Raw genomic sequence first — 26,284 nt, forward strand, 5'->3', positions numbered from 1 at the left:
CCAGGCAACATCCGTGGAGAGAAAATAGAGTCAACGTTTCAGGTCGAAACCCTTTGTCAAGACTGAAAAAGCTCAGGAAATGAAACAGATTGAAAGGCCAGTTTGGGGGCTGGGAAATGGGGATGAAAGAACAAAAGAGAAGTGAAGAGACATTAAGAGGTATTCAAAACCAGACGAGATGGTGATAGGACTAGTGGAGACAAAAGACGGTTCTAGATTAGGCCAGCGCATTTCACACCTAATCTAGAGCTGTCTTTTGTCTCCACTAGTCCTATCACCATCTCGTCTGGTTTTGAATACCTCTGAATGTCTCTTCACTTCTCTTTTGTTCTCTCCCAGCCCCCAACCTGGCCTTTTAATCTGTTTCATTTCCTGAGTTTTTTCAGTCTTGACGAAGGGTTTCGACCTGAAACGTTGACTCTATTTTCTCTCCACGGATGTTGCCTGGCCTGCTGAGTTTTTCCACCATTTCCTGTAATACTGTACAAGGTTTGTACCAGGCACCTGCTGGGAGTCACGGCCGGCTTCAGGGAACCGAGCAGCATCACACTGCTTGCGAATGTCACTTTGGACACACTGTTACTGCTGGTTAAAATACAGGGAGAACCTAGAACTGCACACATGGGAGAGGAGAAGACAGGTTAAATAGGAATCAGACAGTAATACCAGTCTCCAGGATACACAGATTATGAGACAACTGTCCAAAAAGCACAGGCAACATGTCCAGTCACAAGACTGAAGTTTCGGTGAAAGTGTGAGGTTTTTGGACAGAATTCCTGTGGCTGGGATTATCCATCTCCTGTTTATTCGAATGGGAGAAGTGTCGTGCACAGTCCTGGGATCCACCAATGAAGCCGCTCGTCGGGGATGGGTCATTGCCTTTGACCTCTGACAGTTCGTAGGGCTCTCCCCTCTGAGTCAGAAGGCTGTGGATTCAAGCCCGACTCTAGGACTTCAACACAGGGGTAGTGTAAACTGCAGGGACTCTCCTCATCTCCCGCTGTAACTTCAGCAGCAGATCAGTGGAAACCCTGGTGACACAGTAGAAACATAAGAACGGTAACATAGTAGTTATGTTACTGGACTAGTAACCCAGAGGCCTGGACTAACGATCCAATACACATGAATTCAAATCCCACCACGGCAGCTGTGGAATTTAAATTCAGTTAATTAAACAAATCTAGAATAAAAAGTTAGAATCAGTAATAGTGACCATGAAACTAGCAGACTCGTAAAAACCCAACTGGTTCACTAATGTACTTTAGGGAAGGAAATTTGCTGTCCTTACCTGGTCTGGCCTATATGCGACTCCAGACCCACAGAAATGTGGTTGACACTTAACTGCTCTCCGAAATGGCCTATCAAGCCACTCAGTTGTAACAAACGGCTACAAGAAACAATAATAAGAATAAAACCAGACGGACCACCCAGCATTCACTTCGGCACCGGCTTCAGGCATGACAACGGCACATCCAGCCCAGTTGACCTTGCAAAGTCCTCCTTACTAACATCTGTGGACTTGCGCCAAAATTGGGAGAACTGTCCCACAGACTAGTCAAGCAACAGCCTGACACAGTCATAATCACAGATCATACCTTTCAGCCAATGTCCCAGACTTCTCCCTCGCCATCCCTGGGTATGTCCTGTCCCAACGGCAGGACAGACTCACCAGGGGTGGCAGCACAGTGGTAAACAGTCGAGAGGGAGTGGCCCTGGGAGTTCTCAACATTGACTCCAAACACCAGGAAGTCTCATGGCATCAGGTCAAAGATGGGCAAGGAAACCTCCTGCTGATTATCACCTACTGCCCTCCCTCAGCTGATGAATCAGTACTCCTCCATGTTGAACACCACTTGAAAGAAGCACTGAGGGTAGCAAGGGCACAGAATGTACTCTGGGTGGGGGACTTCAATGTCCATCACCAAGAGTGGCTCGGTAGCACCACTACTGACCGAGCTGGCCGAGTCCTGAAGGACATAGCTGTCAGTCTGGGCCTGCAGCAGGTGGTGAGAAAACCAACACGAGGGAAAAACCTACTTGGCCTCGTCCTCGCCAATCTACCTGTCGCAGATGCATCTGTCCATGACAGCATTGGTAGCAGTGACCACCGCATAGTCCTTGTGGAGACAAAAGTTCCGTCTTCACACTGAGGACACCCTCCATCATGTTGTGTGGCACTACCACTGTGCTAAATGAGATAGATTCAGAACAGATTTAGCAGCTCAAAGCTGGGCATCCATGAGGCGCTGTGGGCCATCAGCAGCAGCAGAATTGTATTCCACCACAATCTGTAATCTCATGGCCCGGCACATCCCTCACTCCACCATTACCACCAAGCCAGGCGACCAACCCTGGTTAAATGAGGGGTGTAGATAAGCATGCCAGGAGCAGCACCCGGTGTACCTAAATAAGAGGTGCCAACCTGGGGAAGCTGCAACACAGGACTACATGCATGTTAAACAATGGAAGCAGCATGCTATAGACAGAGCTAAGCAATCCCACAATCAACGGATCAGATCAAAGCTCTGCAGTCCTGCCACATCCAGTCGTGAATGGTGGTGGACCATTAAACAAGTGACGGGAGGAGGAGGAGGCTCCATGAATATCCCCATCCTCAATGATGGCGGAGCCCAGCACGTGAGTGCAAAAGACAAGGCTGAAGTGTTTGCAACCATCTTCAGCCAGAAGTGCCGCCGAGTGGATGATCCATATCGGCCTCCTCCTGAGGTCCCCACCATCACAGAAGTTTGTCTTCAGCCAATTCGATTCACTCCACGTGATATCAAGAAACATAGAAACATAGAAGATAGGAGCAGGAGTAGGTCATTCGGCCCTTCGAGCCTGCTCCGCCATTCAATGAGATCATGGCTGATCATCCAAATTCAGTACCCTGTCCCTGCCTTCTCCCCATATCCCTTTAGCCTTAAGAAATATATCCAACTCTTTCTTGAATATATTTAATGAACTGGCCTCCACCGCCCTCTGTGGCAGAGAATTCCACAGGTTCACCACTCTCTGGGTGAAGAAATTCCTCCTCATTTCAGTCCTAAATGGCTTACCCCTTATCCTTAGACTATGACCCCTGGTTCTGGACTCCCCGGCCATCAGAAACATCCTTCCTGCATCTAGTCTGTCCAGACCTGACAGAATTTTATAGGTTTCGATGAGATCCCCTCTCAATCTTCTAAACTCCAGTGAGTATAAGCCCAATTGACACAATCTCTCCTCATACATCATTCCTGCCTTCCCAGGTATCAGCCTGGTGAATCTTCGCTGCACTCCCTCCATGGCAAGAACGTCCTTCCTCAGGTAAGGTGACCAAAACTGCGCACAATACTCAAGGTGCGGTCTCACCAAGGCCCTGTACAACTGTAGCAAGACATCCTTGTTCCTGTACTCGAACCCGCTTGCTACGAAGGCCAACATACCATTTGCCTTCTTAACCGTCTGCTGCACCTGCATGCTTACCTTCAGTGACTGGTGCACAATAACACCCAGGTCTCTTTGCACTTCCCCTTCTCCCAATCTATTGCCATTCAAATAATAATCTGCCATCCTGTTTTTGCCACCAAAGTGGATAACCTCACATTTATCCACATTATAGTGCATTTGCCATATTTCTGCCCAATCACCCAACCTGTCCAAATCGTACTGGAGTTTCACGACATCCTCCTCACAGCTTACCCTCCCACCCAGCTTTGTGTCATCTGCAAATTTGGAGATATTATATCCAATTCCCTCGTCCAGATCATTAATATATATTGTGAACAGCTGGGGTCCTAGGACCGATCCTTGCGGTACCCCACTAGTCACTGCCTGCCACTCGGAAAACGACCCGTTTATTCCAACTCTTTGCTTTCTGTCCGCCAACCAGTTCTCTATCCAAGTCAATACCTTGCCCCCAATCCCATGTGCCTTAATTTTGCACGCTAATCTCTTACGTGGGACCTTATCGAAAGCCTTCTGAAAGTCCAAATACACCACATCCACTGGTTCTCCCTTATCTATTTTACCAGTTACATCCTCAAAAAATTCTGGTAGATTAGTATCGCATGATTTACCTTTTGTAAATCCATGTTGACTTTGTCTGATCCTGTCACTGCTTTCCAAGTGCTCTGCTATTACATCTTTTATAATAGACTCCAGCATTTTCCCCACTACCGATGTCAGGCTTACCGGTCTATAATTCCCCGCTTTTTCTCTACCACCTTTTTTGAATAGTGGGCTAACATTAGCTACCCTCCAATCCATGGGTACCGTTCCAGAGTCTATCGAGTTCTGGAAGATGACCAGCAATGCATCTACTATTTCTAGGGCCACTTCCTTAAGTACCCTGGGATGTAGACCATCAGGCCCTGGGAATTTATCGGCCTTCAGTCGCATCAATTTTCCTAACACCATTTCCCTACAAATACTGATTTCTTTCAGTTCCTCCCTTTCATCAGACCCTATGTTCCCCGGCATCTCTGGGAGGTTATTTGTGTCCTCCTTTGTGAAGACAGAACCAAAGTATGTATTTCGTTGGTCTGCCATTTCCTTGTTTCCCATTATAAATTCCCCTGATTCTGACTGTAAGGGACCTACTCTTGACTTCACCAATCTTTCTCTTCACATATCTATAAAAGCTTTTACAGTCAGTTTTTATGTTCCCTGAAAGCTTACTCTCATATTCTATTTTCCCTTTCTTAATTAATCCCTTTGTCCTCCTTTGTTGACTCCTAAGCTGCTCCCAATCCTCAGGATTATTGCTTTTTCTAGCCAATTTATATGTCCTTTCCTTGGATCTTATGCTATCCCTAATTTCCCTTGTTAGCCACGGTTGAGTCACCTTTTTTGTTTTATTTTTATGCCAAACTGGGATGAACAAATTCTGTGGCTCATCCATTCGGTCTTTGAATGTTTGCCATTGCCTATCCACCCGTCAACCCTTTGAGTGCCATTCCCCAATCAATCCTACCCAACTCACTCCTCAGACCATCATAGTTTCCTTTATTTAAATTGAGGACCCTTGTCTCTGAGTCAACTACTTCATTCTCCATCTTAATGAAGAATTTGATCATATTATGATCGCTCCGACCCAAGGGGCCTCGTACAACAAGATTGCTAATTAATCCTTTCTCGTTACATAATACCCAGTCTAAGATGGCCTGATCTCTGGTTGGTTCCTCGACATATTGGTCCAGGAAACCATCCCGTAAACACTCCAGGAATTCCTCCTCCACAGTATTATTACTAATTTGGTTGGCCCAATCTATATGTAGATTAAAGTCACCCATGATGACTGCTGTGCCCTTATTGCACGCTTCTTTAATTTCCCTTTTAATGCCATCCCCAACCTCCGCCTTACTGTTTGGAGGTCTATATACCACTCCCACTAATGTTTTTTTCACCTTAGTATTTCTCAATTCTACCCATACAGATTCCACATCATCAGAGCTAATATCCTTCATTACAATTGTATTAATCCCTTCTTTAACCAGTAATGCTACCCCACCTCCCTTTCCTTTTTGCCTATCTTTCCTGAATATCGAATACCCCTGGATGTTGAGTTCCCAGTCTTGGCCATCCTTGAGCCACGTTTCCGTAATCCCAACCAAATCATATTCGTTTACCTCTATTTGCACAGCCAATTCATCCACCTTATTACAAATGCTCCTCGCATTAAGACACAAAGCCTTCAGGCTTGTTTTTTTAACGCTCTTAGACCTATTAGAATTATTATTTACTGTGGCCACGTTTGATTTAAACTGTTGATTTCTCTGACTGCCACTTTTGTTTTTCTCCTTCCTATCTTTTGCTTTTATCCCTGTTTTCCTTTCCTCTGTCTCCCTGCTCAGGTTCCCAACCCCCTGCCATTTTAGTTTAAACCCCCCCGAACAGTGCTAGCAAACCTCCCCGCAAGGATATTTGTCCCGCTCTGGTTCAGGTGCAACCCATCTGACTTGTACAAGTCCCACCTTCCCCAGAAGCAGGCCCAGTGATCCAGGAAACTAAAGCCCTCCCTCCTGCACCAACTCTTTAGCCACGCATTAATCTGCTCTATCCTCCTATTCCTATACTCACTAGCACATGGCACCGGGAGTAATCCAGAGATTACAACCTTTGAGGTCCTACTCTTTAATCTGCTACGTAGCTCCCTAAATTCTTGCTGCAGGACCTCATCCCTCTTCCTACCTATGTCGTTGGTCCCAATGTGAACCACGACCTCTGCCTGTTCACCCTCCCCCTTCAGAATGCCCTGCAGCCATTCAGTGACATCCTTGATCCTGGCACCAGGGAGGCAACAAACCATCCTGGAGTCACGTCTACGGCCACAGAAATGCCTATCTGTTCCCCTTACGATAGAATCCCCTACCACTATTGCTCTCCCACTCTTTTTCCTCCCTTCCTGAGCAGCAGAAGCACCCCTGGTGCCAGGAAGTTGGCTGCTGCTGCCTTCCCCTGGTGAGTCATCCCCCTCAACAGTATCCAAATTGGTATACCTGTTTGAAAGGGGGATGGCCACAGGGGTCCCCAGCACTACCTGCCTGCTTCTATTGCTCCACCTGGTGGTCACCCATTTCCCTTCTGCCTGTGCAGCCCTGCCCTGCGGCATGACCAACTCATCAAACGTGTAATCCACGACCCTCTCAGCATCGTGAATGCTCCACAACCCATCCATCCGCAGCTCCAGCGCCTCAATACGGCCCATTACATTTCTGGCACACGTGGTCGTCAGGGACACTGGCAGCGTCCCTGAATTCCCACATAGAGCAAGAGGAGCATAACACGGGGCTGGGCTCTCCTGGCATGACTTACCCCTTTAATTAATTTAAATTAATTCAATACCACCAGTTAAAGATATACTCTAGGGCGCTTATTTACCAACTGTCCCCACTACACCACAGAGACCCAAGAAAATATAAACCGCAGAATTTAAGCTTGTAATGAAAAGGAGAAAGAAATACTCACCAACCAATCACTTACCTGCTTCCTGGTGACGTCACACTTGGATTACTTTTTACCTCTCTCCGCTGCTGCTGAATTGGTATGCCTCGCCTCGCTCCTCACTGCACTCCCAGGTCAGCCGCTGTGGTCGGGCCTCGCCTCGCTCCTCCTTTTAACTGCCGCCTCGCCTCGTACCTCACGCAGGTCCACTCTGGTCGGGCCTCGCTCTTCACTGCACTCCCAGGTCAGCCGCTGTGGTCGGGCCTCGCCTCGCTCCTCCTTTTAACTGCCGCCTCGCCTCGTACCTCACGCAGGTCCACTCTGGTCGGGCCTCGCTCTTCACTGCACTCCCAGGTCAGCCGCTGTGGTCGGGCCTCGCTCCTCCTTTTAACTGCCGCCTCGCCTCGTACCTCACGCAGGTCCGCTCTAGTCGGGCCTCGCTCCTCACTGCACTCCCAGGTCAGCCGCTGTGGTCGGGCCTCACCTCGCTCCTCCTTTTAACTGCCGCCTCGCCTTGTACCTCACGCAGGTCCGCTCTGGTCGGGCCTCGCTCCTCACTGCACTCCCAGGTGAGCGCACTGGATACAGCAAAGGCTATGGGTCTTGACAACATCCCGGCTGTCGTGCTGAAGACTTGTGCTCCAGAACTAGCCGGGCCTCTAGCCAAGCTGTTCCAGTACAGCTACAACACTGGCATCTATCCAACAATGTGGAAAACTGCCCAAGTATGTCCTGTCCACACAAAGCAGGACAAATCCAATCCGGCCAATTATCACCCCATCAGTCTACTCTCAATCATCAGCAAAGTGATGGAAGGTGTCATCGACAGTGCTATCAAGCGGCACTTACTCACCAATAACCTGCTCACTGATGCTTAGTTTGGGTTCCGCCAGGACCATTCAGCTCTGGACCTTGTTACAGCCTTGGTCCAAAAGAGCTGAATTCCAGAGGTGAGGTGAGAGTGACTGCCCTTGACATCAAGGCAACATTTGACCAAGTGTGGCATCAAGGAGCCCTAGTAAAATTGAATTCAATGGGAATCAGGGGAAAGACTCTCCACTGGCTGGAGTCATACCTAGCACAAAGGAAGATGGTTGTGGTGGTTGGAGGCCAATCATTTCAGCCCAAAACATCGCTGCTGGAGTTCCTCAGGGCAGTGTCCTAGGCCCAACCATCTTCAGCTGCTTCATCAATGACCTTCTCTCCATCATAAGGTCAGAAGTGGGGATGTTCGCTGATGGCTGCACAGTGTTCAGTGCCATTCACAACTCCTCAGATAATGAAGCAGTCTATGCCTGCAAGCAGCAAGACCTGGATGACATTCAGGCTTGGGTTGATAAGTGGCAAGTAACATTCGTGCCACAGAGGTGCCAGGCAATGACTATCTCCAACAAGCAAGCGTCTAACCACCGCCCCTTGACATTCAACGGCATTACCATCGCTGAATCCCCCACCATCAACATCCTGGGGGTCACCACTGAACAGAAACTTAACTGGAGTAGCCACATAAATACTGTGGCTACAAGGGCAGGTCAGAGGCTGGGTATTCTGCGCCGATTGTCTCACCTCCTGACTCCCCAAAGCCTTTCCACCATCTATAAGGCACAAGTCAGGAGTGTGATGGAATACTCTCCACTTGCTTGGATGAGTGCAGTTCCAACAACACTCAAGAAGCTTGACACCATCCAGGACAAAGCAGCCCGCTTTATTGGCACCCCATCCACCACCTCAAACATTCACTCCCTCCACCACCGGCGTACCGTGGCTGCAGTGTGTACCATCTACAAGATGCACTGCAGCAAATCGCCAAGGCTTCTTCGACAGCACCTCCTAAACCCACGACCTCTACCACCTAGAAGGACAAGGGCAACAAGCGCACATCCAAGTTCCCCTCCAAGTCACACACTATCCTGACTTGGAAATATATCACCGTTCCTTCATAGTCGCTGGGTCAAAATCCTAGAACTCCCTCCCTAACAGCACTATAGAATTACCTTCACCACGTGGACTGCAGCGGTTCAAGGCGGCGGCTCTCCACCACCTTCTCAAGGGCAATTAGGGATGGGTAATAAATGCTGGACTTGCCAGCGATGCCCACATCCCAGGAACGGATATAAAAATACAATCGCTTACAATGTTTCTCTGGGGTTTCTGCCAGAGTTACTGCAGGAGATCGCAAGAATCCCCCAACAAAATCTAGGCTGACACTCCAGTGCAGTGCGGAGGGAGCGCTGCACTGTCGGAGGTGCCAGCTTTCTGATGAGACGTTAAACCGAGGCCCCGTCTGCCCTCTCAGGTGGGTTAAAAGATCACATGGCACTATTTCAACGAAGAACAGGGGAATTCTCCCCGGTGTCTTGGCCAACATTTATCCCTCAACCAACATCACTAAAATAAATTATCTGGTCATTTATCTCAGTCTGGTTTGTGGGATCTTGCTGTGCATAAATCTGCTACATTTCCTACAACACAACAGTGACTATACTTCAAAAGTACTTCATTGGTTGTAATTCACTTTGGGACATCCTAAGAGGCGTTTATATAAATGCAACAACTTTCTTTCTACAACTATGAGATTTCAGCATGAGTGAGATATAAGGGGCCATTTACCACCTCACTGTGCCAGGGAACTGCTCAGTGTCTACGTGCAGTGAAGAGGAAAAGGGGGTACACACCTGTTATGGTAGTTCTCCGCTCCCACTGTGCTGCCCCAGGATTTCCTGAGAATCCCAATGGCTGAAGAGGAAAATGTTAAGGGTGCGATTGTCATGGGAGCAACTGGTCGTTGAAAGGACTGCCATCTTGGTTTTCTTGCTCCTTTCTTCGAACCATTTTTGTTCTCACTGAAGGGTAAACAGAGCCGAGCTCTGGTGGGCGTGTGTGCTGTGAGGAGGATGGCAAGAAACTCCAGTATGATTTGGACAGGTTGAATGATTGGGCAGAAGCATGGCAGATGCAGTATAATGTGGATAAATGCGAGGTTATCCACTTTGGTGGCAAAAACAGGAAGACAGATTATTATCTGAACGGCAATAGATTGGAAGAAGGGGAAGTGCAACGAGACCTGGGTGTCCTTGTGCACCAGTCGGTGAAGGTAAGCATGCAGGTGCAACAGGCGGTTAAGAAGGCAAATGGTATGTTGGCCTTCATAGCGAGAGGATTCGAGTACAGGAGCAAGGATGTCTTGCTGCAGTTGTACAGGGCCTTGGTGAGACCACACCTTGAGTATTGTGTGCAGTTTTGGTCACCTTATCTGAGGAAGGATGTTCTTGCCATGGAGAGAGTGCATCGAAGATTCACCAGACTGATACCTTGGATGGCAGGAATGATGTATGAGAGATTGGGTCGATTGGGCTTATATTCACTGGAGTTTAGAAGAATGAGTTTAGAAGAATGAGAGGGGATCTCATTGAAACTTATAAAATTCTAACAGGACTAGACAGACTGGATGCAGGAAGGATGTTCCCGATGGCAGGGGAGTCCAGAACCAGGGGTCACAGTCTAAGGATAAGGGGTAAGCCATTTAGGACTGAGATGAGGAGGAATTTCTTCACCCAGAGAGTGGTGAACCTGTGGAATTCTCTACCACAAAAGGCAGTTGAGGCCAATTCATTAAATATATTCAAGAAGGAGTTAGATATATTTCTTAAGGCTAAAGGGATCAAGGGATATGGGGAGAAAGCAGGGACAGGGTACTGAATTTGGATGATCAGCCAGGATCTCATTAAATGGCGGTGCAGGCTCGAGGGGCCGAATGGCCTACTCCTGCTCCTATCTTCTATGTTTCTGACCTATGGCCCCTGCCAATTGAGGACAACACACAGCACCAAGTTTTTGAGGGAGATTTACTCTTGGAGTGCAGGATCAATGGATAAACACTTAACATTGGAGTTCTGTCTCAGTTAACAGTTGTCTGTCATTTAAATCTGATGCTGGGATACCTGATCTAGCTGCTTGATGCAATAATTTTCACCTTCCACACTTACTCTCCTTAATGAACACAAAAAGTTTTCAAAAAACACAAATATGAATTCTGAAGGACCTGAGATAGCTGGCAATTGAAAAAACCCCACCAACCTGCCCCCGCCACACAGTACTGCTCTCCGATTATCAAAATCCATGACGAGACCTTGGACAAAGTGGACCACTTTCCATACCTCGGGAGCCTACTGTCAACAAGGGCAGATGTCGATGACGAAGTCCAACACCGCTTTCAGTGTGCCAGTGCAGCCTTCGGTCGCCTGAGGAAGAGAGTGTTTGAAGACCAGGACCTCAAACCCAGCACCAAGCTCATGGTCTACAGAGCAGTAGTGATACCCGCCCTCCTGTATGCTTCAGAGACATGGACCATGTACAGCAGGCACCTCAAAGCACTGGAGAGGTACCACCAAAGCTGCCTCTGCAAGATCCCACAAATCCATTGGCAGAATAGGCGCACCAACGTCAGTGTTCTTGCTCAGGCCAACATCGAAGCTTCGACCACGCTTGATCAGCTCCGATGGACGGGTCACATCGTCCGCATGTCCGATACGAGACTCCCAAAACAAGTGCTCTACTCGGAACTCCGACACGGCAAGAGAGCCCCAGGTGGGCAGAGAAAACGCTTCAAGGACACCCTCAAAGCCTCCTTGAAAAAGTGCAACATCCCCACCGACACCTGGGAATCCCTGGCCCAAGACCGCACAAAGTGGAGGAGAAGCATCTGGGAAGGTGCCGAACACCGAGTCTCTTCGCCGTGAGCAAGCGGAAGCCAAGCGCAGGCAGCGCAAGGAGCGCACGTCAACTCAAGCACCCCACCCACCCGCCCCTTCAACCACCGTCTGCCCCACCTTTGACAGAGACTGTAGGTCCCGCATTGGACTCATCAGTCACCTGAGAACTCATTTTTAGTGTGGAAGCAAGTCCTCCTCAGTTCCGAGGGACTGCCTAAGAGTTTATCTCAGTTAACAGTTGTCTGTCATTTAAATCTGATGCTGGGATACCTGATCTAACTGCTTGATGTGGACACTTGGTGCAATAATTTTCACCTTCCACACTTACTCTCCTTAATGAACACAAAAAGTTTTCAAAAAACACAAATATGAATTCTGAAGGACCCGAGATAGCTGGCAATTGAAAAAAAACCACATTGATTTCCCGAAGACATTCCTCCCATTTATTTTCTCAGTCAGGATGGACCCACATGAATCAGATACTCGGCTTCCATCTCTGGCTAATTGTGCAACTGGGAGCACATTAAAACACAACCTGCAACAAAGCAACAGTGGCTCAATCAGAATTCAGGTACTTTACATTTTCATAGTCGTTAAGGATGGTGTCGTTCATTATGAAGTTGGGATATCCTATTTTGGCAAGAACTGCATGTGCCTGAAAAGCAGAATCAAGAAATTAGTGACAATTAATCAATCACAATGGAACCGTCAGGAGCTTGCATAAATAACTCCTGCAGTGTACACGATGGTAATTGTACCATGGTGTGTGTTTACATGTCCTGTTACACTCGGATTGAGTTACAGTGTGAGATTACACGTCGTGTCACACTCGGATTGAGTTACAGTGAAAGATTACACGTCGTGTCACACTCGGATTGAGTTACAGTGTGAGATTACACATCGTGTCACACTCGGATTGAGTTACAGTGTGAGATTACACGTCGTGTCACACTCGGATTGAGTTACAGTGTGAGATTACACGTCGTGTCACACTCAGTTTGAGTTACAGTGTGAGATTACACGTCGTGTCACACTCGGTTTGAGTTACAGTGTGAGATTACACGTTGTGTCACACTCGGATTGAGTTACAGTGTGAGATTACACGTCGTGTCACACTCGGATTGAGTTACAGTGTGAGATTACACGTCGTGTTACACTCGGATTGAGTTACAGTGTGAGATTACACGTCGTGTCACACTCGGATTGAGTTACAGTGTGAGATTACACGTCGTGTTACACTCGGATTGAGTTACAGTGTGAGATTACACGTCGTGTTACACTCGGATTGAGTTACAGTGTGAGATTACACGTCGTGTCACACTCGGATTGAGTTACAGTGTGAGATTACACGCCGTGTCACACTCGGATTGAGTTACAGTGTGAGATTACACGTCGTGTCACACTCGGATTGAGTTACAGTGTGAGATTACACGTCGTGTTACACTCGGATTGAGTTACAGTGTGAGATTACATGTCGTGTCACACTCGGATTGAGTTACAGTGTGAGATTACACGTCGTGTCACACTCGGATTGAGTTACAGTGTGAGATTACACGTCGTGTTACACTCGGATTGAGTTACAGTGTGAGATTACACGTCGTGTCACACTCGGATTGAGTTACAGTGTGAGATCACACGTCGTGTCACACTCGGATTGAGTTACAGTGTGAGATTACACGCCGTGTCACACTCGGATTGAGTTACAGTGTGAGATTACACGTCGTGTCACACTCGGATTGAGTTACAGTGTGAGATTACACGTCGTGTTACACTCGGATTGAGTTACAGTGTGAGATTACATGTCGTGTCACACTCGGATTGAGTTACAGTGTGAGATTACATGTCGTGTTACACTAGGATTGAATTGCGGCGTGCATTCCCGGTGTATGTTTGCACACATGGTGACTACCCTGGGTCTGTCACAGAGCTTGGAGACAGAGTGGAATAATATGATAGTGGGAATCGGTGGAGTAGAGCCATTCACAGGTAGGTATAAGCTAAGTTAGGTAAGTAATCATCAGATTGGAATTTAGCTTTGTCCTGTAACATAAAAGAAACTATATGGTCAGTGGCAGTTAGCAGCTATCAGCTGTAAGGGGTTGCTTGACTTTTTAAAAAATTCATTCTTGGGATGTGGGCGTCGCTGGCAAGGCCAGCATTTATTGCCCATTCGTAATTGCCCTTGAGGATGTGGTGGTGAGCCGCCTTCTTGAACCGCTGCAGTCCGTGTGGTGAAGGTACTCCCACAGTGCTGTTAGGGAGGGAGTTCCAGGATTTGGACTCAGCGATATATTCCTAAGTCAGGATGGTGTGTGACTTGGAGGGGAACTTGGAGGTGGTGGTGTTCCCATGCGCCTGCTGCCCTTGTCCTTCTAGGTGGAAGAGGTCGCGGGTTTGGGAGGTGCTGCCGAAGAAGCCTTGGCGAGTTGCTACAGTGCATCTTGTAGATGGTACACACTGCAGCCACGGTACGCTGGTGGTGGAGGGAGTGAATGTTTAAGGTGGTGGATGGGGTGCCAATCAAGCGGGCTGCTTTGTCCTGGATGGTGTCAAGCTTCTTGAGTGTTGTTGGAACTGCACTCATCCAGGCAAGTGGAGAGTATTCCATCACACTCCTGACTTGTGTCTTCTAGATGGTGGAAAGGCTTTGGGGAGTCAGGTGGTGAGACACTCGCCGCAGAATACCCAGCCTCTGTTATGGCAATAACGGAAACATGGCTTAAAAACAGTGAGGACTGGGCACTTAATATTAAAGGGTACAAGGTGTTCAGAAAAGATAGGGAAGGAAAAAAGGGAGGTGGGGTGGCAGTGCTGATTAAGGAAGACATTGTAGTGTTGGAAAGGGAGGATGTTCTAAGGACAAGGAGAGAATCCATTTGCTTAAGAGTTGAGGAGCAAAAAGGGTATGATCACACTATTGGGGTATTCTGTTGTGAGAGGGAGGTAGAGGAGCAGATCTGCAGGAAATTCGCAGAGATATGCAAGAGCTATAGAGTGGTGATATTGGAGGACTTTAATTACCCAAATATTGATTGGGATAATGCTAGGGTAAAGGGAAAGGAGGAGGAGGAATTTCTAAACGTGCTCAGGAGAATTTCCTTGACCAATATGTTCTTGGCCCAACTAGGAAGGAGGCATTGCTAGATCTGGTGCAGGGGAATGAGGTGGGCCAGGTCGACCAAGTGTCTGTGGGAGAACACTTGTAAGGACTCTATTCCATTCTCCCAGTTTCTCCGTCTCCGCCGCATCTGCTCCGACGATGCCACCTTCCACACCAGTGCTTCCGACATGTCTTCCTTTTTTCTCAACCGAGGATTCCCCTCTACCGTGGTTGACACGGCCCTCGACCGTGTCTGTTCTATCTCCCGCACTTCTGCCCTCACCCCTGCCCCTCCCTCCCGGAACCACGATAGGGCTCCCCTTGTCCTCACCTTTCACCCCACCAGCCTCCATATTCAACGGATCATCCTCCGCCATTTCCGCCACCTCCAAAGTGATCCCACCACCAAACGCATCTTCCCCTCCCCTTTCAGCATTCCGTAGGGACCGCTCCCTCCGAGACACCCTAGTCCACTCCTCTATCACCCCCAGCACCCCTTCCCCTGGCACCTTCCTGGGCAAGCGTAGGAGATGTAACACCTGCCCTTATACCTCCCCCCTTCCCACTGTCCAGGGCCCCAAACACCCCTTCCAGGTGAAACAGCGATTTACTTGTACTTCTTGCAATCTAGTATACTGTATTCGCTGCTCACGATGTGGTCTCCTCTACATTGGGGAGACCAAACGCAGATTGGGTGACCGCTTTGCGGAACACCTCCGTTCAGTCCGTAAGGGTGACCCCGCGCTTCCGGTCGCCTGTCACTTTAATTCACCGCCCCATTCCCACTCGGAGCTCACCGTCCTCGGCCTCTTGCATTGTTCCACGGAAGCTCAGCGTAAACTCGAGGAACAGCACCTCATCTTTCGATTAGGCACTTTACAGCCTTCCGGACTCAAAATCGAGTTCAACAACTTCAGATCATAACCTCGGCCCCTATTACATTTTTACTTATATTTTTTTATCCACACCTTTGTTTTGGTTTCCCCCCCTTTTTTTTTCTCTCTCCCACGTGGCAGCTGTCTCCCATTCTGCCAGCGCATCGCACACCTCATCTAGAGCCGTCTTTTGTCTCCACTAGTCCTATCACCATCTCGTCTCGTTTTGAATACCTCTTAATGTCTCTTCTCTTTTGTTCTCTCCCAGCCTGGCCTCTTAACCAATTTCATTCCCTGTGCCTCTTTAGTCTTGATAAAGGGTTTCGACCCGAAACGTTGACTCTAATTTCTCTCCCCGGATGTTGCCTGGCCTGCTGAGTTTTTCCAGCATTTTCTGTTGTTATTTTAGTTTAACATCAATGGTGGGTAAAGTTTTAGAAACAATAATCAAGGAAAAAATTAACGGGCACTAGCAGAGGTTTAAGCTAATTAAGGAGAGCCAACATGGATTTGTAAAAGGCAGATCGTGTTTGACTAATCTAATTGAATTTTTTGATGAAGTAACAGAGAGGATTGATGAAGGGAATACAATGGATGTTGTCTACATGGATTTTCGGAAGGCATTTGACAAAGTAGCACATAGAAGGCTGGTTAACAAAATTGAGGCTCGTGGAATAGGTGGGTCAGTGGCAGCTTGGATAAGGAATTGACTTAAGGACAGAAAACAGCGAGTTGTGGTAAATGGCTGTTTTTCAGACTGGAGGATGGTAGACAGTGGTGTTTCCCAAGGGTCAGTGCTGGGGCCACTGCTTTTTTTGATATATATAAATGACCTGGATATTGGAATACAGAGTAGAATTTCTAAATTTGCCGATGACACCAAACTTGGGGGTGTGGAAAACAGTGAAGATAATACCAATCGACTGCAAAGGACATAGAAAGGCTAGCAGAATGGGCAGACAAGTGGCAGATGGAATTTAATGCAGAGAAGTGTGAGGTGATGCATTTTGGCAGAAGGAACAGGGAAAGGCAATATACATTTAATAGCACAGTTTTAAAGAGTGTGCAGGGACAGAGGGACCTGGGAGTTAATGTGCATAGGTCCCTGAAGGTGGCAGGACATATTGAGAGAGTGGTTAGCAAAGCATATGGGATCTTGGGCTTCATAAATAGAGGTATTGAGTACAAAAGTAGAGAAGTTATGCTGAATCTTTATAAAGCGCTGGTTAGGCCACAACTGGAGTATTGCATCCAGTTCTGGTCACCACACTTTAGGAAGGATGTGAAGGCCCTTGAGAGGGTGCAGAGGAGATTTACCAGAATGGTTCCAGGTTGGGGGATCTTTGCTACAAGGACAGGTTGGAGAAGCTGGATTTGTTTTCATTAGAGCAAAGGAGGTTGAGGGGTGATTTGATAGAGGTGTACAAGATTATGACAGGTTTGGATAGGCTAGATGGAGAAAGGTTGTTCCCACTAGTTGATGGTACAAGGACTAGGGGACACAGATTTAAGGTTTTGGGCAAGAGATACAGGGCGGGTGTGAGGGAAAACTTTTTTACGCAGCGAGTGGTGATGACCTGGAATTCGCTGCCGATGGAAGTGGTGGAAGCGGAGACACTCAGTGTTTTCAAGGGGAGACTGGATAGGCACTTGAGGGAAATAAACTTGCAGGGCTACAGGATAGAGCGGGGGAATGGGACTGACTGGATTACTCTACAGAGAGCCAGCACGGACTTGATGGGCTGAATGTCCTCCTTCTGTGCCATTATGACTCTGACCTGCTCTTGTTGCCATAGTATTTATGTGGCTGGCCCAGTTAAGTTTCTGGTCAATGGTGACCCCCCCAGGATGTTGATGGTGGGGGATTTGGCGATGGTAATGCCATTGAATGTCAAGGGGCGGTGGTTAGACACTCGCTTGTTGGAGATAGTCATTGCCTGGCACTTCTGTGACGTGAATGTTACCTGCCACTTATCAGCCCAAACCTGAACGTCGTCCAAGTCTTCTTGCATGCGGACATGGACTGCTTCATTATCTGAGGAGTTGTGAATGGCGCTGAACACTGTGCAATCATCAGCGAACATCTCCATTTCTGACCTTATGTTGGAGGGAAGGTCATTGATAAAGCAGCTGAAGATGGTTGGGCCTAGGACACTGCCCTGAGGAACTCCTGCAGCAATGTCCTGGGGCTGTGATGATTGACCTTCACTCACCACAATACAATCATCTTCCTTTGTGCTAGGTATGACTCCAACCAGTGGTGAGTTTTCCCCCTGATTCCCATTGACTTCAGTTTTACTAGGGCTTCTTCATGCCACACTCGGTCAAATGCTGCCTTGATGTCAAGGGCAGTCACTCTCACCTCACATCTGGAATTCAGCTCCTTGTCCATGTTTGGACCAAGGCTGTAATGAGTTCGGGAGCCGAGTGGTCTTGGCGGAACCCAAACTGGGCATCAGTGAGCAGGTTATTGGTGAGTAAGTGCCGCTTGATAGCACTGTCGATGACACCTTCCATCACTTTGCTGATGATTGAGAGTAGAGTGATGGGGCGGTAATTGGCCGGATTGGATTTGTCCTGCTTTTTGTGGACAGGAGATACGTGGGCAATTTTCCACATTGTCAGATAGATGCCAGTGTTGTAGCTGTACTGGAACAGCTTGGTTAGAGGTGTGGCTAGTTCTGGAGCACAAGTCTTCAGCACGATAGCCGGGATGTTGTCAGTGCTCATAGCCTTTGCTGTATCCAGTGCGCTCAGCCGTTTCTTGATATCACGTGGCTGAAGACAGGCATCTGTGATGGTGAGGACCTCAGGAGGAGGACGCTATGGATCATCCACTCAGCACTTCTGGCTGAAGATGGTTGCAAACACTTCAGCCTTGTCTTTTGCACTCACCTGCTGGGCTCCACCATCATTGAGGATGGGGATATTCATGGAGCCTCCTCCTCCCGTCAGTTGTTTAATGGTCCACCACCATTCACGACTGGATGTGGCAGGACTGCAGAGCTTTGATCTGCTCCGTTGATTGTGGGATCATTTTAGCCCTGTCTATAGCATGCTGTGTGGTAAAAGCTGTGAGCTAGAAGCTGATTAAGCATTTGTAACTTGCTTGACTCTCAAAAGGGTATGGTTATAGTTCTTAATGAATACTTTGCGTCTGTCTCCACGAAAGAGAGGGACAATGCCGACATTGTAGTTAAGGAGGAGGAGTGTGAAATATTAGATGAGATAAACATAGTGAGAGAGGAAGTATTAAGGGGTTTAGCATCTTTGAAAGTAGATAAATCGTTAGGCCCGGATGAAATGTATCCCAGGCTGTTAAAAGAAGCAAGGGAGGAAATAGTGGAGGCTCTGACCATCATTTTACAATCCTCTCTGGCTACTGGTGTGGTACTGGAGGACTGCTAACGTTGTACCGTTGTTTAGAAAGGGATAGACCGAGTAATTACAGGCCAGTCAGCCTAATCTCGGTGGTGGGCAAAATACTGGAAAAAATTCTGAGGGACAGTCTTGTCATTTAGAAAGGCACAGATTAATCAAGGACAGTCAGTATGGATTTGTTAAAGGAAGATTGTCTCTGACTAATATGATTGAATTTTTTGAGGAGGTAACAAGGAGGGTCGATGAAGGTAGTGCATTTGATGTAATCTACATGGATTTTAGTAAGGTTTTTGACAAGGTCCCACATAGCAGACTGGTCAGAGCCCATGGGATCCAAGGGAAAGTGGCAAGTTGGATCCAAAATTTGTCTCAGTGGCAGGAAGCAAATGGTAATGGTCGATGGACGTTTTTATGACTGGAAGGTTGTTTCCAGTGAGATTCCGCAGGGCTCAGTACTAGGTCCTTTGCTTTTTGTGGTATCTATCAATGATTTAGATTTCAATGTAGGGGGCATGATTAAGAAGTTTGCAGATGATACAAAAATTGGCTGTGTGGTTGTCAGTGAGGATGAAAGCTGTTGACTGCGGGAAGATATCAATGGACTGGTCAGGTGGGCAGAAAAATGGCAAATGGAATTCAATCCTGAGAAGTGTGAGGTAATGCATTTGGGGAGGGCTAACAAGGCAAGGGAATACACATTAAGTGGTCGGATACTGAGTAGTGTCGAGGAACAGAGGGACCTTGGAGCGCATGTCCACAGATCCCTGAAGGTAGCAGGACAGGTAGATAAGGTGGTTAAGAAAGCATCCAGGATACCTTTCTTTATTAGCCGAGGCATAGAATATAAGAGCAGGAGGTTATGCTTGAACTGTATAACACTAGATAGGCCGCAGCTAGAATACTGCGTACAGTTCTGGTCACCACATTACAGGAAGGATGTGATCGCACTACAGGGTACAGAGGAGATTTACAAGGATGTTGCCAATTTTAGCTATGAGGAAAGATTGGATAGGCTGGAGTTGTTTTCTTTGGAATAGAGGAGGCTGAGGGGAGACTTAATTGAGGTGTATAACATTATGAGGGGCCTGGATAGAGTGGATAGGAAGGTCCTATTCCCCTTAGCAGAGAGGTCAATAACCAGGGGGCATAGATTTAAAGAAATTGATAGAAGGGTTTGAGGAGAACATTTTTCACCCAGAGGGTGGTGGGGGTCTGGAACTCACTGCCTGAAAGGGTGGTAGAGACAGAAACCCTCATCACATTTAAAAAGTGCTTGGATAGGCACTTGAAGTGCTGTATCCTACAGGGCTACGGACCAACAGCCAGAAAGTGGGATTAGGCTGGATAGCTTTTTCGGCCGGCACAGACACAATGGGCCGAATGGCCTCCTTCTGTGCCGTAAATTTCTATGATTCTAAACATAGCAAACGTTACCTGATCAAAGAGTAACAGCAATAGAGATACCTGGTCTGGACTGTTAGCTGATCTAAGTGGGGTACAAGCAGGCACACCAACTCCTCACCCGATCTGCCCTCCCATCGAGCAAGGATCCATGCCAGTGCTGCTAACTCAAACTTCAGCCCATCTGTTTTAAAATGCGTAAAACGTACCTTTTCTTTCGCTTTGTTCTTGGTTTCTGTGTCCATCCAATCATTTTCCTTATCCAGTATGTCCACAAACGCCCAGCGAATACCAGCGACCAAATCTTCAGTCTGTAACCAAAGAAACACAAGCTTTAAACGTTAATTGATGGGAAAGTGCATTGAAAAGTATTGTATTGAGATCTCCAGGTCGTGTAAACCCTTGGTTTGATTCCCTGGTCTGTGCTACATTGTCGAATCTTAGCCCAGGGCTCTCCATTGGCCTTCTTCCTGGATTGGAAGGGATCAGAAAATAAAGGCCAACCCTCCTACTGATTATCCAATGACTTCTCTCTGAAGGATTCATAGCACTTTCTACAAGTGGACTTTGTTCCCTATTATCGGAAGCTTTCCTTGACCTAGATGTATGGCCGAATGATTAACAATTACCCTTATTTACATTAACCTGCCAATGTAACAGGGTTATGCCGTGGTACCAAACTCACTTCAGATTGCTGGATATTGAACACAACGGGGTAGAAGTTTCAAGGTGGGATTTGATCTCGGGGGTTTCACTGGATGTTCTGCCGAAGTCACAGTGGATGATCAGAAGAACCTCCATGGAAATTCCAGGCGAGAGTTTCCACGCCAAAAACTATTTGAGCAGCTCCAGTTTGAGAGCTGGTATGGTGGTGGGCCTCCCTATATTCTGTAATCTCTTTGATTTATTTACAATTAAAATAGAGATACAAAGCACAAACATAAAGAATGCAATAATGGCATGTAAATACGGAATATAAATTCAAGAACAGTCCATAATGGATTAATTAACTTCCCTAAACCCTCCATCTCGCCACGTCCTTCTATTCCTTTAAGACTGCCCTTAAAACCCACTTTTTGGACAAAATATTTGGTCACACCCTCCTAATATCTCCTCCTTAGGCTCGGCATCCATTTTGCCTTGCACCTCCAAAGCGCCTTGGGGTGTTTTTCTACATTAAAGGCGCTATATAATTGCTAGTCATTGTAGACGAATTAACAGCGCAAATAGATGTAAACAGATACGATATAATTGTGATTACGGAGTCATGGCTGCAGGGTGACCAAGGCTGGGAGCTGAATATCCAAGGATATTTGATATTTAGGAAGGACAGGCAAAAAGGAAAAGGAGGTGGGGTGGCGTTGTTAATAAAGGATAAAATCAGAGCAATAGTGAGAAAGGATATTGGCTCAGAAAATCAAGATGTAAAATCAGTCTGGGTGGAGCTAAGAAGCACCAAGGGGCAGAAAACATTGGTGGGAGTTGTCTATAGGCCTCCGAACAGTAGTGGTAATGTAGGGGATGGCATCAAACAGGAAATTAGAGATGCATGTAACAAGGGTACTACAGTAATCATGGGTGACTTTAATCTACATATAGAACGGCCAAACCAAATTAGCAATAATCCTGTGGAGGATGAATTCCTGGAGTGTGTACAAGATGGGTTTTTAGACCAGTACGTTGAGGAGCCAACTAGGGAACAGGCTATCCTAGATTGGGTATTGTGCAATGAGAAGGGGTTAATTAATAATCTTGTTGTGCGGGGTCCTTTAGGGAAGAGTGACCATAACATGATAGAATTCTTCATTAAGATGGAAAGTGAAAAAGTCCAATCTGAAACTAGGGTCCTAAATCTAAACAAAGGAAACTACAAAGGTATGAGGAGTGAGTTGGCTATGATAGATTGGGGAGCTTCATTAAAAGGCATGACGGTGGATAGGCAATGGCTAACATTAAAGGAACAAATGCATGAATTGCAACAGTTATACATTCCTTTCTAGCGCAAAAACACAGAAGGAAAAGCGGCCCAACCATGGCTAACAAAAGAAATTAAGGATAGTATTAGATCCAAAAAGGAGTCATATAAAGTTGCCAGAAAAAGTAGCAAGCCTGAGGATTGGGAGTCGTTTAGAGTTCAGCAAAAAAGGACCAAGAGATTGATTAAGAGGGGAAAAATAGAGTATGAGAGTAAACTTGCAAGGAACATAAAAGCAAATTGTAAAAGCTTCTACAAGTATGTAAAAAGAAAAAGATTAGTGAAGACAAATGTAGGTCTCTTACAGTCAGAAATGGGAGAATTTATAATGGGGATCAAGGAAATGGCGGAGCAATTAAACAAATACTTTGATTCTGTCTTCACGGAAGAGGACACAAATAACTTCCCAGAAATGCTAGGGAACCAAGTGACATGAATCTTGTCATTTATGTGGAAATGACTTAGGAAGTGATACTGGGCGGCCTGCTGGTGGCGCTGTCCAGGGAGAGTATAAATATTCGGGCATGGGCCCAGCTTGCTCAGGACATTCTTTAACAGGAACTAGTGAAGGACACCACTAGATCTCCAGGTTGAAAAACAGTTGATTAAAGCCTTGTTTAATACTCAGACCAAGTGCCTCGTAGTTTTCTTACGTCACCAAGGGTCTAGTGAGAAGGAGGAATTAAAGGAAATTAGTATTAGTAAAAAAAGTGCTGGAGAAACTAATGGGATTGAAAGCTGATAAATCCCCAGGGCCTGATAATCTGCATCCCAGAGTACTAAAAGAGGTAGCCGTGGAAATAGTGGATGCATTGGTTGTCATCTTCCAAATTCTATAGATTATGGAACAGTTCCTGCAGATTGGAGGGTGGCAAATGTAACACCACTATTTAAAAAAAGAGGGAGAGAGAAAACAGGGAACTACAGAAGGCTGTGGAGGCCAAGTCACTGAATATATTGAAGAAGGAGATAGATAGACTTCTAGACACAAAAGGCATCAAGGGGTATGGGGAGAGAGCGGGAATATGGTATTGAGATAGAGGATCAGCCATGATCATATTGAATGGCGGAGCAGGCTCGAAGGGCCGAATGGTCGACTCCTGCTCCTGTTTTTCTATGTTTCTAAAAAGCATCTTAGGATGGAAATAGAAGCCTCGTTTTTCCAATATACTTTATTTTAACACTGGCATCAACCGGTCATAGGAAAGCACGTCAAGCGGCCGGGGAAGCAAGCTGATAAGAAGTAGGATAGCGGAATGGGGCTACAAGACCGATCATTAAACAGCTTTTTCTACATGAATTGGCTCTGTTGTCCAATCAAGGCCCTAGTTTTAAGAGTTAATGGTGCGGTCACGTGGAAGTGGTATTTTCTGAGACCTGAAGGCCAAATGCTACCCAGGAAATCACGGATTAGGGCAGAATTTTAATGGTGATAGATAATTTGAAAGATAGAGCGGCAAAGATAAGAACCTGCTTTATCAGGGACGAGATGAGCTAATTTCCTAGGACAGCTATAAGTGTATAGGAGAGATTAAAGGATGGGGTAAGTTTGGAGGCACTCATCTTGAGCAATGTAGGAAGGATCCCACCAAGACCCAGAGGGCTTTTTGGTATCTAGAGCATGGAGGATGACACTTGGCGTTGCTTAAAGCGGTAGAACATGATTGGAGCAATAGAGGAAGATTCTTGCCAAGGTTGTTAGAATTAGAATAAAGCATTTATAGAAGGCCTTTCACAAACTCACGGACATCCCAAGGTGCTTCACAGCCAATGATGCCCTTTTGAAGTTCAGTCACTGTTGTAACATTAGTGCAACATGGTTAGATTCCTTCAGTTAAAGGAGTGTAGTTAAAAATAATGCTCACCATTTATATCTGAAGATGCTGCAGGAGACAAACTACCTGTGCAACAGTGAGAGCTGATGAGCAGCACACAACTTACCAGCTGCTTCTTGTCCTCCTGAAAATGTGCTTCAACAAACATTCTTCCAGCAGAAAATGGTAGAACATATTCCACAAAGTCCACACATTTATCCCATCGTGCAGACAATGAAGTCGCCCCTGTAATCACCTGAAGTAAGTAAGGTGTAGACAATCAGTGAGAATTATAGCACTTATATTTTGCTTTGACTAATTTCCTCCCTCTTCTTGCCTCTCCCAAAGAGGTGGACATCACATTCCTAATTCTAACCTCGACAGTTATCCCTCAGCTAACATCACGCAAACAAATAAACTGGTCACTTACCACATTGCTGTTTGTGGGACCTTGCTGTGCACAAATTGTCTGCCACGTTTCCCTACATTCTTTGCACAGTGGGGTACACTCTCTATGTGTGATATAATGGGGGACACTGTGATATAATGGGGTACCCTGTGCGAGGCATGTTGTCAAATGTGAGGGCTCTCTAAACGTGATATCGTGCAATGAGCCCTAGATGCAACATCGTCTGTAAATGACGCACATTAATGCTAATTCTATATGTATAAATCAGCCACACAAGGTAAAACTGCTGGTAACCCCAGCACTCTCTGATGAGCCCTTCAGTTGTGTGTCTATCCATTTCAATATTTACCAGCTCAGGAGATCAATGCCAACAATGAGGGATTCAGCATTGCACTGAAATGTGTTACTTTTACCCATTTTACAATGGATTGACAACAGCTAAGGTTTTACGAAGCACCGATTCATCAGACACAATACGCACACAGTACCAATCCCCACCGCAGCCCATTCCCTGCCGTACTTCTCTCTAACCAGCTAACTGCAGTCGTCATCACTTACCTTTATAAATTCAAGGCGCCTGTTGAGGAAGCGTTGGCTGAGGTTCCCCGTCCTCCTGTATACAATTCTCCACACAAGGTAGTTGGCTATAGTTCTATAAACAGAGTTATTTCATTCAGTTTAAGAAAGACTGGGTAATGTGAAACAGGCATGGGTCCATTGATAATATCGAGAGGGGTAATCTGAAACAGGCATGGGTCCATTGATAATATCGAGAGGGGTAATCTGAAACAGACAGAGGTCCATTGATAATATCAAGAGGGGTAATCTGAAACGCGTGGGTCCATTGATAATATCGAGGGGGTAATCTGAAACAGGCATGGGTCCATTGATAATATCGAGGGGGTAATCTGAAACAGGCATGGGTCCATTGATAATATCGAGGGGGTAATCTGAAACAGGCATGGGTCCATTGATAATATCGAGGGGGGTAATCTGAAACAGGCATGGGTCCATTGATAATATCAAGAGGGGTAATCTGAAATGCGTGGGTCCATTGATAATATCGAGGGGGTAATCTGAAACAGGCATGGGTCCATTGATAATATCGAGGGGGTAATCTGAAACAGGCATGGGTCCATTGATAATATCGAGGGGGGTAATCTGAAACAGGCATGGGTCCATTGATAATATCAAGAGGGGTAATCTGAAACAGGCATGGGTCCATTGATAATATCGAGGGGGTAATCTGAAACAGGCATGGGTCCATTGATAATATTGAGGGGGTAATCTGAAACAGGCATGGGTCCATTGATAATATCGAGGGGGTAATCTGAAACAGGCATGAGTCCATTGATAATATCGAGGGGGTAATCTGAAACAGGCATGGGTCCATTGATAACGAGAGCGGTCCAAACCAGGCAATGTTCTAATATTGACAAATGAATTCCAAACAGCCCAATGACAGGTTTTGAGATGAACTACACATCCTACAGTGCTGTGATAATGGAGTGTAAATCTGATGTCATGTTAAGCTTACCTATTATCCACTGTGTCTAACAGCTGGAACAAATCCTTGAAATACTGCGGAACATACACGATGACCTCTTCCGATGTGTTGATGTGTGTCAGTTCAGGGTAAAGTTCACCATCAATCACCATCTTCATATAGCGAAGCCAATCAAACTGAGAA

The 26,284-nt window shown here is 46.5% G+C and overlaps 1 protein-coding gene across 4 annotated transcripts in view; it reads right to left on the minus strand.

The window, feature by feature from the left end:
* Positions 1 to 26,284, minus strand: part of phex (phosphate regulating endopeptidase homolog, X-linked) — a 225,177-nt gene that overhangs the window by 46,904 nt on the left and 151,989 nt on the right. For all 4 annotated transcript variants that reach the window (XM_086006138.1, XM_086006141.1, XM_086006139.1 and 1 more), the window contains 5 exons: positions 26,132 to 26,277; positions 25,153 to 25,246; positions 24,313 to 24,441; positions 20,606 to 20,707; positions 12,220 to 12,294 (listed from right to left, as the gene is read on the minus strand). In XM_086006138.1, coding sequence (XP_085862264.1) covers positions 12,220 to 12,294; positions 20,606 to 20,707; positions 24,313 to 24,441; positions 25,153 to 25,246; positions 26,132 to 26,277 — 546 coding nt within the window. The remainder of the gene's footprint in view (positions 1 to 12,219; positions 12,295 to 20,605; positions 20,708 to 24,312; positions 24,442 to 25,152; positions 25,247 to 26,131; positions 26,278 to 26,284) is intronic.

This window comes from Somniosus microcephalus, chromosome 14 (assembly GCF_052327205.1).
Source record: "Somniosus microcephalus isolate GS21.2 chromosome 14, FLI_Smic_1.0, whole genome shotgun sequence".
NCBI lineage: Eukaryota > Metazoa > Chordata > Chondrichthyes > Squaliformes > Somniosidae > Somniosus > Somniosus microcephalus.